The sequence below is a fragment of the Saccostrea cucullata genome, unplaced genomic scaffold, assembly GCF_032062105.1.
Source record: "Saccostrea cucullata isolate Sc308-1 unplaced genomic scaffold, CSIRO_AGI_Scuc_v1 ctg11644, whole genome shotgun sequence".
Taxonomy (NCBI): domain Eukaryota; kingdom Metazoa; phylum Mollusca; class Bivalvia; order Ostreida; family Ostreidae; genus Saccostrea; species Saccostrea cuccullata.
This window is the reverse complement of record NW_026933482.1, coordinates 22,217-39,629: the sequence shown is the minus strand read 5'-3', so window position 1 is coordinate 39,629 and position 17,413 is coordinate 22,217. Positions and strand designations below refer to the sequence as shown.

General features: G+C 34.9%; 1 protein-coding gene and 1 pseudogene across 1 annotated transcript in view; both read right to left on the bottom strand.

Moving 5' to 3' along the window:
- LOC134238451 (mitogen-activated protein kinase kinase kinase 4-like) overlaps window positions 1-17,413 on the bottom strand; it is a gene marked incomplete at its 5' end in the record, with an annotated part of 43,075 nt that overhangs the window by 12,749 nt on the left and 12,913 nt on the right. Inside the window, one exon of the mRNA XM_062720578.1 lies at window positions 5,159-5,275. Within this exon, the coding sequence (XP_062576562.1) occupies window positions 5,159-5,275 (117 nt within the window). The remainder of the gene's footprint in view (window positions 1-5,158; window positions 5,276-17,413) is intronic.
- Window positions 1,554-2,992, bottom strand: LOC134238452 (uncharacterized; annotated as a pseudogene).

Sequence of the window (17,413 nt, the reverse complement as noted above, 5' to 3'; positions counted from 1 at the left end):
TTTTTTCATATGGGCATACCTTTGAATTTTAAAATTGTTACCTGATGCAAAAAGAATAATCTGGACTGTTTAATCAGAAAAATTTCTGATTTTACTTCACTTCATTTTCTAATAATCTGTTTTTGAATTTTCAGCTTATCCATATATTCCTTGTACAACACCACTGTCATTGTTTTCTGTAATATCCTTTGCAAATAAATAATCCATGTCTTTTGAAACCATTCCTCCCATATTATTTACATAGGAAATGGCTGTCCTATTATCACATTTTATACTCATGAATATTTGTTTGATCTTTAAAAAAAATACTTTAAAGCAAAGAATATGGCCAATAACTCCAAATAATTTATATGGAACTTTTTCTCTCTTTTTTACTGTCTGCTAAAGTAATCTGTTCTAAAAACAGCACCCATTCCTACACAAGAGGCATCAGATTATCCAAAAATCTATGGGCATTGAATAAGTTTACCTTTTTTATCAGATTCTTTGTCACCAAACTACTTCATTCTTACTTTGACTAGATAATTTTATACTTCCATCGTAATCATCACCATTTTCATTCAATGCCTTAACTTTGTCCCTTTCTAAAGATCGGTAATAAAGGGGTCCTATGGAAATTGCATTAAATGCATGTACAATAAGCCCTATGAAAGTTGCCACTTCTCTAATACTAATACATTCTTCCTGCAATAAATTTTGAAGCAGTACTTTTTATCCTATCTATTTTCTCCCTTGGTAAAAATACCATGAACTTTTTCGAATCAATTATCAACCCAAAAAATTCAATTACTTGAGTTGGTTTTGTCACGGTTTTCTCAAAGTTAACATAGAAACCTAATGAATGTAAGGTATCTTAATAATGAATTGAGTATTCTTCATACAATAAGCCAAACTATGATTCATAATTAAAGAATCATCCAGATAATAGGAACATCTGATACCAATGGATCTAAAGTAAGCATACACAGGTTTTAAAATCTTTGTGAAAATTCTGGGCTTTCCGAATGGTAAAACCACAAAACAATAAACCTTTCTGTTCCATTGAAAACTCAAATATCTCTGAAACTCTTTTGCAATTGGAACACTAAAATAAGCATCTTTAAGATCGACACTGCAGAAAAAATCTCCTTTCTGTAAAATACTCAAAATTTGATTTAAATTTTCTTGTTTAAATTTTTCATACGAGACAAATTCATTTAGATTTCGTAAATTTATCACAGGTCTGATTTCCCATTTTTCTTAGGAACAACAAATATATTAGAAATAAATAGAGCATCATTTTCATTTATTTCTCCTATTGCACCTTTTCTAAGCAACTCCATTATCTCTTCGTTTACGATAAAGATTCTTGGTCATTAAAAGAAATTTGAGATGGCTTTTTTGATTGATAAGGAATCTCATCAAACTCAATCTCATAACCCTGGATTGTCTTCAGAACCCATGAATCCTTAATGATGTTTTCCCATTGTGTTACATGATGTTTAATTTGACCAACACTTACCGTGTTTGTCTCACTGGTATTTCTCTGGGTTTCTTTTTTCCTGTCTCGAATCTCAAGTGTATGTGTTCCTTCCCCCTAAAAAAGGCTTATTTGATCCTCTACCTCTGCCATAGTAATAGTTGTATGGAAAGTTTCTTCTTCCCCTGTTGCCCGAGTTGTTATAAGCACCTCTAAATTTATCAACCCTTTTGTACTTGTCAAAATCTGACAACTCTTTAATTTTCTTTTGGATATCTGATCCAAATAACAAACCGTAACAGGTTGTGAGGCATTGCATATGTCCAGAGAACCTGTTTGGCAAGACCTTTCTCAAAAGAAATCTTCTTTTCTGAGACAATTGATACACTGAGTTGCACAACAGGATAATTGACTGTTTAATCAGATTTCTAACTTTCTTCATTTTCTCATCTGTTTTTGACATTTCAGCTATTTTGAGCAACGGAATAATACCTGTTGCTATTGTTTTCTGTACAGCTTGAAAGCCTGAGTCTCTACTTTGAGCAAATTTGGGCATAATATTCCATATGTCTGTGTTTACTCATGGGGCTAACAAACAAGTGCAATTAGCTGGTCTTTGATTACTCTCTATTATCTTCTCTGTTTCGCCCTCTTTAATACAGAGAGTGTTAACCATGTTAGCTAATTTATCATCAACATTCTTCCCTTTTTTATCTGTTGTAAACCAATCTGGAATGTCCCAATCATTATCTAACTCTTCATCATGACCTTTTTCATCAGATTCTTTGTCATCCATGAAAAAATCAAAATCATTTCCCTCATTTAGACTTGAGCCTTCACGCTCATTATTATTAACATCAAGGTCCACACTGGACTCTTGTTCTAATTGATCTAATTGATTCAATTTATCTTGCTGAAGGTTATAAATGCACCCAATTATATCATTTATACCCATCATTTCCTTGAATTTGTCAACACTCTCAGTGTCCATGTTTAACATTGCACTAGTAATGTCATTACCAGAAATTTCAACTTGTTTATTTTTCTTCGCTTTAGTGGCATTACTGCCTGGCCCTTTACGTTTGCTACCTTTTTTACTTGCCGAAGACGGCTTTGCCGTCGACGTTGAAGACCCTTGTTCATCATCATTAGGTGCATTTTGCACTGCAGAACCTGCAGTTGCCCTAGTTTCTATTCTTCCTAGTTTAGAAGCGAGTTTTTTCTCTGCTTTTCTAATATCCTCGCTATTAAACCCCTCAAAAGATTCATCGTCCGACTCTGCCATTATCGAGAGTACGTCAGAATTTTCTGAGGACATGCATGTAAATTTCACAACAAACCATGAAATTCACGTGAACCACGTGAAAGCCCAGACCACATCTGAGAAACAATAACACACTTAAAAAATAACTGTGTATACAACACGTAAAGTTAAGACTTCGTCTAAAGTCCAATTTAATCAAAATATTTCGAAGTATACCTTAAAGCCCGCACAACGTGCGCCAAGAAAAATATGAGTGATTCAAGCATGGCGGTCGGTATTTATACTGGTGATGTCACATGGGTTTTAATTTCTTTGAATAGCGAGCCCGCATGTTATTAGTCAAGAAATATACTATTGATACTCTGAAAGCCGAAGGCTGTATGAAAAGAATGTATGTCGAATTCAGCAACTGAAGCAAGTCCATTAGTGTGCATCCTAAGATGTATCATCCATGCAAGTTTGCTCAACATAGAGCTAAAAGTTACTTGGAAACGAAACCTGTATAAAAAACTAACCTTTTCACTAATCCAGAAAATGTAGGTCAGATTCAGCATCCAAAACCAGCCTAGTAGAATGCACCCTTAGATGTACCATCCTTGCAAGTTTGGTCCATTATATGGCTCATAGAAACCTGGAAATGAAACCTGCACCAAAAACTTTCACCTGTCCACTCAACCGGAAAATGTAGGTCAGATTCAGCATCTGAAGCAAGTCTGGTAGTATATGCATCCTAAGATGTACCATCCTTGCAGGTTGCTCATTATATGTCTCATAGTAACTTGGAAATGAAACCTACACCAAAAACTTTCACCTGTTCACTCAACCGGAAAATGTAGGTCAGATTCAGCATCCGAAGCAAGTCTGGTAGTATGCATCCTAAGATGTATCATCCATGCAAGTTTAGTCAGTATAGGGCTCAAAGTACCTTGGAAATGAAAGCTGCACCAAAAACTTTAACCTGTTCACTCAACCAGAAAATGTAGGTCAGATTCAGCATCCGAAGCAAGTCTGGTAGTATGCATCCTTAGATGTATCATCCATGCAAGTTTGGTCACTATAGTGCTCATAGTTACTTGGAAATGAGACCTGCACTGAAAACATAAACCTGTTCACTCATGCGGAAAATGTAGGTCAGATTCAGCATCCGAAGCAAGTCTGGTAGTGTGCATCCTAAGATGTACCATCCATGCAAGTTTGGTCAACATAGGGCTTATAGTTACTCGGAAATGAGACTTACACCAAAAACTGCACCAAAAATGTTAACCTGCTCCAAAAACATTGACCTGGTCATTCCTTTGCTGAAATTGCAGCATCTGAAACTTTGACTGGTACAATGAAACTCACTAGAAACATCTTCCATGCATGTCTAATCAATATAGGACATAGAAGTACTTGAAAAGAAAACTGCTCCAAAAAACTTAACCTTAACCCGGGATGCCGATGCCGACGCCGACACCAACACCGACGCCGAGGGTATTACATAAGCTCCCCCAACTTCGTTGAGGTGAGCTAAAAAGCATGTAAAACTTCATGTACAATATTATGTTACCATATGTGATCAATCAAGAAATTGTAATTTTCCAAAGAAAATATGCTTTACCAGGTCATCAAGTCTAGCTGTTTGGCTCCTTGTTCATTGAACAATTATTTATTTTATTTGAATATGCTTTTAAAGATGTCAATTATTCACTGCGGGATTCTCTTCTGGTTTAGCAGCAAGGAGTCCAGGATGAGCTTGTCAAGGAGGAAAAGGGCCATGCACGGCCCGTAATTTCAAGCAGATAGGAATTTTATAACTTGAATAAATAGCACAAACACTCCAAGTACTGCATTAGTCGCAAAATTTTTCTGACCAAACTTAGATCTATTTGAATGTTTAGGCGGTTTTCCCCAAAACAATGTGTTTTGGGGAAAACCACCTAAACATTGGTGTTTTTTAAGTTGGGGTGGAAATTTTTTTCCATATTTTTTGTTGTTGTCAATTAAAACCTCAGACTGCTGTGCTTGAACCTACACTACCTGCAGATGCTTCCACATAAATACATTGCTGTGATTGTCCATTGTTGCCCTGCACTACATGTACCCCTGGCAGTCATGATTTGAACAAGTGTGAGTCTACACTACCTTACTCTGTTTCCCCAGAAGTTTCATATTTTCTAGCACAGTCACTGTGATTCTTAGGAAGATTTTTCACTATTTCTGAATTATCTCCACTTGATTGATACAAATTTAAATCCCCTTTACCCAAAGATGCTTTGTGGCATTAAAGTTTACTTAAAGTTGGCCAAAAGGTTTTGTAGAAGTGTTTTTGTAGAAGAAGTAAAAATGTAAATGTAAAAAGTTTACCGACAGACAGACAGATAGACTGCAAACAAAATGTGATCAGAAAAGCTCATTTGAGCTTTCAGCTCAGGTGAGCTAAAAAGAAAACTTACCCTGTGAACTTCAACTCCATAATATTTCACAAGATTTGGGTGTTGTATGCCTTCAAACAAAATTATTTCATCTGCTAATTCTTTCAGAGCTTGATGGTCATTGGCTTGAAACTTCATCTGAAAACAGGAGATGTTTGTGAAACACTTATGCCCCCCTCCCCCAAATGATTGGAATTTTTTTTAGGTCCAAAGGACATAACCCTGTCCAAAATGGCCTGATGGTACCCAGAAAAGAACTTGATCTAGATATTTTTATGATAAATCTGAATACCAAATTTGATTTGAAAATGTGCAACCTCTGCAAAGAAAATACACAAAAACTGCATAATAATTGGAATTTTTCCAAGTCCAAGGGGAATACCTCTGTCAAAAATGGCTTGATCATACTTAAAACAGAACTTGACCTAGATATTCTCATGGTAAATCTGTATACCAAATTTCATCTCACTATGTGCAACCTCTGCAAAGAAAATGAATGGAAACTGCAAATAATTGGAATTTTTCCAAGTCCAACTGGCATAACTCTGTCCAAATGGCCAATTGTAACCAATATAAAACTTGACATAGATTTTCTAATGATAAATCTGAAAACTAAATTTTATTTCAATATGTGCAACCTCTTCGAAAAAATAAACAGAAACTGATGGTGGACAGACAGACTGACAGACATCAGCAAAGCAATATGCCCTTCTTCGAAAGGATGCATAATCATGCATTCATAACTTGTACTGTAAAAATGGAACAAATTCAAATAGTTTTAATTTCATTACTTTCATGATAACAGAATTTTCCACAAACATCAAGCAACCATGAATATTGTTGATATTAATGTATAATTCAAACATAACACAAGTACTTTCCAAAAACCATAAAAACCTGATATCTTTCATATTATTGTAATTAACTGTAGTTAACTAGAGAAAAATCCTTTGAAAACACCAGTCTATATAAGGTTAGTTCCTTAAGATACCATGAATAGTTCATTAACTTAGTTTGTAACAGTGTGCGAAATTAACGCCTGACCGATAGTCCAAATCTATCCCAAGTTGACTCGGGCTATGCCGATCCGAATTTAAGAAGACGGAATTGTCTATCCCAATTTCGGTCATGGGTAAATCGAGATTGAACAGAGACGTATTATACACTTGTACGTCTCTAGATTGAATAAAACATAGGTAATTAGAGATTACAGAGCTCACCTCAACGAATGTTGTCTTTAAGTAAAACAATTAACCAACAAAAAGTGTACATCCAAAAAATGCATAATTTATGCAATTTTGATTTGATACTTTGGAATAGACCTATATAAAAACTTCAAACTAGTACTTCATCATGAAAACGTAATTAAAATCCAGCATCTGAAGCAGGTTGAGAGTTTTATCACTTGATGCATCATTTGTTCAAGTTTGGTTTATATAAGTCTTAAAGTTTCTTGGTAATAGACCTGCACCCATAACTTTTACGAGGTCCATTATCTGGAAAATGTGTGTCGAATTCAGCATCTGAAGCAAGTCCATTAGTGTGCATCCTAAGATGTATCATCCATGCAAGTTTGCTCAACATAGAGCTCAAAGTTACTTGAAAATGAAACCTGTATAAAAAACTAACTTTTCCACTAATCCAGAAAATGTAGGTCAGATTCAGCATCCAAAGCCAGCCTAGTAGAATGCACCCTTAGATGTACCATCCATGCAAGTTTGGTCATTATACGGCTCAAAGTTACTTGGAAATGAATCCTGCACAAAAAACTTTAACCTGTTCACTCAACCAGAAAATGTAGGTCAGATTCAGCATCCAAAGCAAGTCTGGTAGTATGCATCCTAAGATGTACCATCCATGCAAGTTTGGTCATTATAGATCTCATAGTAACTTGGAAATGAAACCTGCACCAAATACTTTAACCTGTTTACTCAACCAAAAAATGTAGGTCAGATTCAGCATCCGAAGCAAGTATGGTAATATGCATCCCAAGATGTATCATCCAGGCAAGTTTGGTCACCATAGTGCTCATAGTTACTTCAAATAGAGACCTGCATGGAAACATAAACTTGTTCACTCAACCAGAAAATGTAGGTCAGATTCAGCATCCGAAGCAAGCCTGGTAGTGTGCATCCTAAGATGTACCATCCACGCAAGTTTGGTCAACATAGGGCTTATAGTTACTCAGAAATGAGACCTACACCAAAAACTGCACCAAAAATGTTAACCTGCTTCAAAAACATTAACCTGGTCATTCCTTTGCTGAAATTGCAGCATCTGGAACTTTGACTAGTACAATGAAACACACAAGAAACATCTTTCTTGCATGTCTAATCAATGTAGGACATAGAAGTACTTGAAAAGAAAACTGCTCCAAAAAACTTAACCTTAACCCGGGACGCCGACGCCGAGGGTATTACATAAGCTCCCCCAACTTTGTTGAGGTGAGCTAAAAATCAAACATGTAGTAAACATAGGTAATCAGAGATTACAGAGCTCACCTCAACGAATGTTGTCTTTAAGTAAGGCAAATTAAGTCACCCAATTAACCAACAAAAAGTGTACATCCAAAAATGCAAAATTTATGCAATTTTGATACTTTGGAATAGACCTATATAAAAACTTTAAACTAGTTCTTCATCATAAAAATGTAATTAAAATCCAGCATCTGAAGCAAGATTGAGAGTTTTCATCCCTCGATGCATCATTTGTGCAACTTTGGTTTATATAAGCCTTATAGTTTCTTGGTGATAGACCTACACCCATAACTTTTACGAGGTCTATTATCTGGAAAATGTATGTCGAATTCAGCATCTGAAGCAAGTCCATTAGTGTGCATCCTAAGATGTATCATCCATGCAAGTTTGTTCAACATAGAGCTCAAAGTAACTTGGAAATGAAACCTGTATAAAAAACTAACCTCTTCACTAATCCGGAAAATGTAGGTCAGATTCAGCTTCTGAAGCCAGCCTAGTAGAATGCACCCTTAGATGTACAGTACCGACCGGACACAACCTAACAGAAAGCGAACCCAGAGCAGACCCCGGGTTCGCTCTCTGGGTCCGCTCCGGGTTTGCTAGGGCTGACCCCGAGCGAACCCGGAGCGGACCCAAAGCGAACCCGTAGTGGACCCCGAGCGAACCCAAAGCGGACCCAGAGAGGGAACCCAAAATTCAGTAGCGGTCCAAGGAAGCGAACGCGGGTATGGTATTTCTTTACAGAGCTGTCAATCAGGATTAGCGATTAACCAATCAGCGCATCAACCAAGCAAAATAGCATATTGATCTGTCGATCTGGATATAAGATCGAACGTGTTGATTTAATTCGATATAAATCTAAACACTGTACATACAAGCAAAACGTGTGAATGTGCTGTGTAAATCTAAAATGATAATTAAAATATTTTTTAATATTTATCTATTTTAATTCTCCGTGTTGAATTTTATATTTATATATTTATTTTCTTATTTTATTAAAGCAACTAATTAATTATTTGTTTTAATTTTCCACGTAGAATTATACATGACTATTTACGTTTTTATTTTCTTTAGTTTTTTTATACCAGTATTTAAAGTCCATTTGGTAAATAAATTGGGTAAATACATAAGTTAATGCATAAACATTGAAATCAATATATTGGTATTACAATTTTTACTGACAAAAAGAGGAGAAAAGAAACATAGTTGGTCTTCGACAATTATTGTAAAATTTCATCATTTCAAGATACTAACAGTTCAGGAATATTAACGTGCCCAATATTTATAATAAATATAAATAGTTACAGGAAACACCAAGACGAGAGAGAGAGAGAGAGAGAGATCATAACTCAGGTGAAGTGCCATTTACACAATTGAACGAATTAATTGCGCTAATTTATCATGACAATTAGTAAATTGTACATTATTTCATTCTCTCAAAATGGCTTAAATATACTTGACAAAGAATGTTCAGAGAAATATAATATAGAAGGGATATTTCAACATATGAATTGATATCTATTATAAATTTAATTTGAAATGTTTTAAGACTAATCATTTGGAAAAAATAATTGATAAAGGCGTAAGCATTATATAGTTATGTGGGTTGTTCGAGAGTTGGTAAGGCAAACTAATTGTAGAGTTACACTATATTGAAAGAATAATCTTGTTAAGTATCATCAGGAATTGGGTCTAATTCACGTTCATTCTGGTGAAGTCATTCAGTTTGTTAATACCATTACGGCGGAATGACTTCAATCTGTGCATCCAGAAGGAAGATTTTCATATACACGCATTTTTTCATGCCCAAAAAGATTAAGAAGATCAATAAATTTTGAATAATTTAATGTAACACATAAATTGAGAAATCATAAATAAAATAATTAAATAATTAGAATTTTTTAAAGACAATGTGTGTGTGAAATAGGGGGTATATATTTATATATTCTTATCGGGTCGGGAGAACAAATATTATTTGCCTACAGTTTTTCTTTATTCTGATAAAAATCATACTCGCTCCAAAATTCTGACCGTGAAAAAGACCTAATTATATACAGTGTAATTTTTTTTTTTTTAGAAAATGTCCAGTTAATATTTGTTACGAACTTTTAATGTGTAACTACTATAAATGAAATCTAAATATATCAGATGTACAAAACGTTACATGTAATTAACAGATGCGATATCATAATTCACGTGTTTAGCAAACATTTAAACTACGATTTAGCAAAACCTAAGGAATAACAAATGTATTTTTAAACTATATAAAGCATGAATTTAAAAGGTATTTAGTTTAGATTTCTTTCATCAGTTTCACTTGTACACCATTCGATACACTGAAAATCAATTCAACACTCTTTTCTTCCTCTTCTTTTTTATTTTCTCGTCATAACTTAAGAAAAATAAATACCTTATAACCCGCTGTTAAATTAGTTTGAATTTCTCGGGATCGAGAAATCAAGGAAATCAATTATTCATGTACATGTAAATCTACGTCGAATGTACAGTTTAATTTTAGAAAATTTATCAATGTTCTCCATTATATCACTGTTTACATGTACAGTGTACATGTCCGCATCGTCGCATAAACAACAATGATAGATCCAGAATACCATTACTGTATGGAATATACAAGGGGCGGGGCTTACTGGCGGTGAGATTAAAGCGGGGTCCGCTTCACGCATCAGTGCGTAAAGCGGTCCCAGGAAGCGAATGCCGGGTTCGCTCTAGCGGACCCAGAGCTGACCCCGAGCGCACCCAAAGCGAACCCGGAGCGCACCCAAAGCGAACCCGGAGCGGTCCCAAAATTTCTGAAAGCGAACCCGAAGCGGACCCCGAGCGAACCCGGAAAGCGAACCTAGGGTCCGCTCCGGGTTCACTCTGGTGTTAGGTTGTGTCCGGTCGGTACTGTACCATCCATGCAAGTTTGGTCATTATAGGGCTCAAAGTTACTTGGAAATGAATCCTGCACCATAAACTTTAACTTGTTTACTCGTCCAGAAAATGTAGTTCAGATTCAGCATCCGAAGCAAGTCTGGTAGTATGCATCCTAAGATGTACCATCCAGGCAAGTTTAGTCATTATAGGGGTCATAGTACCTTGGAAATGAAACCTGCATCAAAAACTTTAACCTGTTCACTCAACCTGAAAATGTAGGTCAGATTCAGCATCCAAAGCAAGTCTTGTAATATGCATCCTAAGATGTACCATCCATGCAAGTTTGGTCATTATATGTCTCATAGTAACTTGGAAATGAAACCTGCACCAAAAACTTTAACCTGTTCACTCAACTGGAAAATGTAGGTCAGATTCAGCATCCGAAGCAAGACTGGTAGTATGCATCCTAAGATGTACCATCCATGCAAGTTTGGTCATTATATGTCTCATAGAAACTTGGAAATGAAACCTGCACCAAAAACTTTAACCTGTTCACTCAACCGGAAAATGTAGGTAAGATTCAGCATCCGAAGCAAGACTGGTAGTATGCATCCTAAGATGTACCATCCATGCAAGTTTGATCATTATAGGGCTCATAGTATCTTCGAAATGAAACCTGCACCAAAAACTTTAACCTGTTCACTCAACCGGAAAATGTAGGTCAGATTCAGCATCCGAAGCAAGTCTGGTGGTATGCATCCTAAGATGCACCATCCATGTAAGTTTGGTCAACATAGGGCTTATAGTTACTCGGAAATGAGACCTACACCAAAAATGTTAACCTGCACCAAAAACATTAAGCTGGTCATTCCTTTGCTGAAATTGCAGCATCTGAAACTTTGACTGGTACAATGAAACACATTAGAAACATCTTCCATGCATGTCTAATCAATATAAGACATAGAAGTACTTAAAAAGAAAACTGCTCCAAAAAACTTAACCTTAACCCGGGATGCCGACGCCGACTCCGAGGGTATCACATAAGCTCCCCCCAACTTCGTTGAGGTGAGCTAAAAAGTAAAATGATTCTGAGAAAAAGTTTTATATTTTGTGTTAAAAGTATTATTATTAAATCTCAAAATTCAGAAGATTGCGTATCTTTCAACAAATGAACTTGATCGTGTACTACTTTTATCCAATGCTCGCTTCCTGTTGCACATATGTCATAACAAATTCTAGCCACTGGTTACTGGATGGAAGCATGAAATTAAACACAAAGTGAATTAGTAAAAGACAAAAAAATGGAAAGCAACAAAGATAATTTAAGAGGTTGTGTCCTTCATAAACAAACTTGTCTGCAGAATGAAGTTCATATGCAACGAATCTGAGAATTAACACAGCACATATTTTCGTCGGACACTGATTTTATACTTTATTTTGTTAAGGTAATAATGAGAATGTAACAGATACATATACTTCATCAACAAAGTGAATGATTAGAAACATATACCTGTATATATGAATGAAAACAAGTGTACAAATAAATATATAATATACATGATACCGGTATACAAAAATAAAAACGGATGCATTTTTTCGTGTTTAATTTTTTGTGTGTGTGTGTTTTTATGGACAGTCCCAATTCTCTAAGGTCTATCCCATTTCAAAATGAGATAGCCCCGTGGACTATCTAATTCTCTTGGTTAGTTTCACAATTGTTTTAAGGAATATTTTTTTAGGCCCAAGGGCTTATATTGGTCGAGGGCTGATACATGATGTGATGTTGAAAAGGGTATGTTTTATTATGTTTATTACATACTTTGTAATAAAATACAGATACAGTTGAGGAGAAAATAAGTAAATAATCATGCATGGATTTAAATTATGCTTACATTCAAAAAGTTAAAATTAAGAGAATATGCACCCCCCAAAATATGTGTATGATCACAAGTACTGTTTTTTGAGGTTTAACTTCGTCAAGGTGAGCTAAAAATCCTGTATTTATTACATGTAAATAAGATGTTTAATAGTATTATAGTACAAGAGCCCCATGAGTCATGAACATTACCTACTGGTAAGGTTAGTTTTGTGGTTATTTAGATTTTTTCAAGATTCCCATGCTAACAAGAACAAGAGGCCAAGGGGCCACATCGCTCACCTGAGCAACTGGCTAGATAAAAGCAAAAATCAGTTCAGTATTAAAAAGTTTAAATATAAAAGTGGGTTCAGGGGAAAGAGAGGACGGGGGTATTTAAACAAACCTATACTTCCTACAGGTACTTTTATATTATTATGATATATAATAGCTTTGCTGTTTATAAGATGAAAATTTTGATTGACATAGCCTTTATATTCCTTTGTATAAGTATGGCCCACTTTAAGGGTCCTCCACACCATGTGACTTGTGACGTATATAGTGAAAAATACTTTTACTTCTGGTTTTATGTAGTTTGTGCAGTGACGAATTGCCTGGCCTTGCATGTAAGACAGTCGTTCAAACGCTTTAGAGATAAAGGTTTTGTCAAGGGAAAAGAATGCAGTACACTGAGAGTGACACCCTAATCATGAAAATGAACACATGGCATGATCACGGAGTGACCAATAGAAAAAGATCTGTTTTTTATATAAAAGAAAGACAAAGGACTGGGTTTATGTTACATAATAATTCATAAACAGTGGGTCCCAGTATGAGGAGAACTTTAAGGTTATCTATATACTTTCAGGCTAATCAACCCACTGCCATATGATCGTCAACAGCTAGAGTCTGTGTTGAAAGTTGATATTTTTGCACACTTATTTGTGCATTTCAATAAACATCATCTCATTGTGTTTATAAATAATGATAAAATAGTATCGTTTCTAATTTTGATAAAATAGTATCGTTTCTAATTTTCCTTTCTTATATCTGTCCAGTTCAGTAGCCAATAATGTAACTATTGTATGATGACGTATGCGGACACTTGCCAATGTTTTTGAGTCCCAGGCATCAGAAAAAAAACTCCAAAAAGGGACTTTGATACCAAAGATTTTGAAAATAATTTTCTACATCAGTGCATTAAAATTCAATTTTTGGTGTAATCTAATTCATTGATTTTTCTCCTTTACGTCAAAAGGATTCTTCCTTAATTTTTCTCTACTCAGTAGATGTATTTTAGAGAAAATGAGTTTTATTAATTGTTTATAAATTAAATAAATTTCTCTAAGAAATAAATGATCAATAAAATTAAATTTTTATGGTTATTTTGTGAGCTTAAAAATATATGATTGAGTAAGACAAAAATTTTTGTGCTATGTATGAAAATGCCTTGGGAAAAATATCTTGAAACTTGTGAAATTACTATTTTAAAGAATACGTCTTAATTACATTTTCATTCCTGGCCAGTTTTTAAAAGGTTGATATGCTTGTTAAAAGTAATGCTCCATAATACGAGAACATAAGTGTGTGTGTGTGTGGAGGACCCTTAATGGCTCATCTATTCTCTTGGTTGGTAATAATTTGAACAAAATCTACACTACCTTTTTTGATGCTTTTATATTGAGGATCAATCATTGCTTTGTTCTTATTGTGAACAATTTTAACAGTTTTTCCTATAAATTCCTACATAAAACCTTGATCACCCATTGTGGCCCCATCTACCCTCAGGGTTCATGATCTGAACAAACTTAATTCTACACTACCCAAGGAGGCTTCCATTGTGGCAATGCACTTTGAAAAAATTACGCACTTTAACAAATTTTTTCAAAGTGCGTTAAAATTGGGACAAATTCAACGCACTTTGAAAAAAATTTTCAGAGTGCGTTAAATTTGGGACACATTCAACCCATTTTGAAAAATGTTTTCAAAGTGCGTTAAGAATGTACATCAACATTTTATACTATGGGGACTTTTAACGCACTTTGAAAAAAATGTGTATAAAAAAAATTTACACTTAGATCGTAGTAATTGAGAGAATCAATTTGTAATAATTGATCTTTTAAAAGAAAACCTTTTTAATTTTCATGTATTGATTTACCCTCATTGAGAACAAGGTGAAGACGAGTAGAAGGACTATACTGTCAGTCTAACTCTCTTTTTCGTATACACTGTACATAGCTGTCGGTAGCAAATTGAAAGTTGGACCCAATTTTCAATGCCTATGATATGTAACTATACGTATGTCTTTAAATGCAAGACATGCATTTGTGTGCATAACCCACCCCCACCCCTCCCCCCACCTGTACCGATACTTATGCTACACCCAAATATATGTACATGTATTATTTTGTATAACTATGACGTTGAAAACTTTCAATAAGTTTTAGTTGACAAAAAATGTATGCAAACTGAAAAATTTAAGTACAGTAAAACATTTAAGAGCGAAATAATTTTCAAAGTATGGAAAAATCAAAATCGCTCTGTTTCACATCCTGGAGTGACCCTATTACCGAAAAGTTATCCAAAAGGTTCAATTATTTATCATACCTAAGATTTGGATGAATATTGACCAAGCCATACATTTTTTTTCAAAGTGCGTTAATATGGTCGATATTAACGGACTTTGAAAAGAAATTTTATTTTTTCAAAGTGCGTTGATTTGGTCCCAAATTTAATGAACTTTGAAAAAAATTTTCAAAGTGCGTAATTTTTCAAAGTGCGTTGTAACATTTCATATAAATATGAACAATCAGCTTTGCTGTTTTAAAGATTTTTTTTTCTATGTAATCCTTCTTAAACCTTTGATCACCCATTATAGTGCCAACCTTGCCCCAGGGGTCATGATTTGGACAAACTTGAATCTACACTACAAGAGGATGCCTCAATATAACTGGCCAATCATGGCTTTGCAGTTCTTGAGATGATGATTTTTAAAGATTTTTCCAATGTATTCCTATGTTAAACTTTGATCCCCCATTGTTGCCTCACCCAACCCCCTGGGGTTTTAATTTTAACAAACTTGAATCTACACTACCTATGGATAATTTCATATAACCAGTCATGGCTTTGCTGCTCTTGAGAAGAAGATTTTTCCTATGCATTCCTTAGTTGATCTTTGACCCCCATTTTCGCCATACCTTACCCCTGGGGGTCATGATTTGAATAGACTTGAATCTTCAGTACCTGAGGATGCTTCCACATGAGTTTCATCTTTACTGGTTCAGTGGTTCTTAAGAACAAGATTTTTAAAGATTTTTCCTATGCATTTCTATGTTAAATTTTGATCCCGTGGCCCTACCCCACCCCTGGGGGTCATGACTTGAACAAAGTTGAATCTACACTACCTAAGGATGCTTCCACATGAGTTTAATCTTTTCTGTCCAAGTGGTTTTTCAGAAGATTTTTAAAAGATGCCATTTATTTTTCACTAATTCATAATTACATGTATCTCCTTTTTGAAGAGGGCATGGCCCTTAATAATAATATAATAATAATACTTTATTTATAGAAGGTAACCCGATTAGTGCAAGCACTACTCTTCCTCAGGGCCTTCTTTATAACATATATACAATGTTTTATACATTAAAGACAATAATTACAAACATGAAACAATAAAATATAAACACTTTGTTACAACAGAATAAATTAAATATTGGCATTTCATTGAAAAGAAAGGAAAACATAAATTTCATGTAGAACCAGTATGTTTCATAAGTAAAAAATTTTCAACACTACTTTTAAATATTGCAAGGGATTGGAATTCCTAATACTAATAGGCAACTCATTCCAGATAACCCCTGAATATTGTAAAGAATTTTTGAATAAATTTGTTTTATATTTTGGTAAACGAAGTTCTGAATTTGTCTCTGAGCGTAATGTGTATGATCCAGAACTTTGAAATTCAAAAAAATCATGCATATAATCCGGAGACATATGATAAATTTTTTGAACATTAGAATGCTTTTCTGTAAATATAGAAGTTCGTAAACTGTTAACCAGCCTAAAATGTTAAACAATGGCATTGAAGGTGCATCATATCTTTCATTTAAAATAATCCTAGCTGTTCGTTTCTGAAGTTTGTATATTCTATCGATGTGAGTTTGAGGAGAGTTACCCCAAATAGAAATCAATATAAAATTGATGGTAAAATAAATGCATTATAAAATAACTTTCTAGTATTCAATGATACAAACTTTTTAATTTTTCGTAAGGTAAATAATTTATAAGTAAGGGTTTTGCAAACTGCATCTACGTGCGAAATACAGTACCGACCGGACACAACCAAACACCAGAGCGAACCCGGAGCGGACCCCGGGTTCGCTTCCCGGGTTCGCTCGGGGTCCGCTTCGGGTTCGCTTTCAGAAATTTTGGGACCGCTTTGGGTGCGCTTTGGGTGCGCTCCGGGTTCGCTCGGGGTCAGCTCTGGGTCCGCTAGAGCGAACCCGGCGTTCGCTTTCTGGGACCCCTTTACGCACTGATGCGTGAAGCGGACCCCGCTTTAATCTCACTGCCAGTAAGTCCCGCCCCTTGTATATTCCAGTACAGTAATGGTATTGTGGGTTGATGATTGTTGTTTATGCGACGACGCGGACATGTACACTGTACATGTAAACAGTGATATAATGGAGAACATTGATAAATTTTCTAAAATTCAACTGTACATTCGACGTAGATTTACATGTACATGAATAATTGATTTCCTTGATTTCTCAATCCCGAGAAATTCAAACTAATTTAACAGCGGGTTATAAGGCATTTATTTTTCTTAAGTTATAATGAGAAAACAAAAAAGAAGAGGAAGAAAAGAGTGTTGAATTGATTTTCAGTGTATCGATTGGTGTACAAGTAAAACTGACGAAAGAAATCCAAACTAAATACCTTTCAAATTCATGCTTTATATAGTTTAAAAATACATTTGTTATTCCTTAGGTTTTGCTAAATCGTAGTTTAAATATTTGCTTAACACGTGAATTATGATATCGCATCTATAAATTACATGTAACCTTT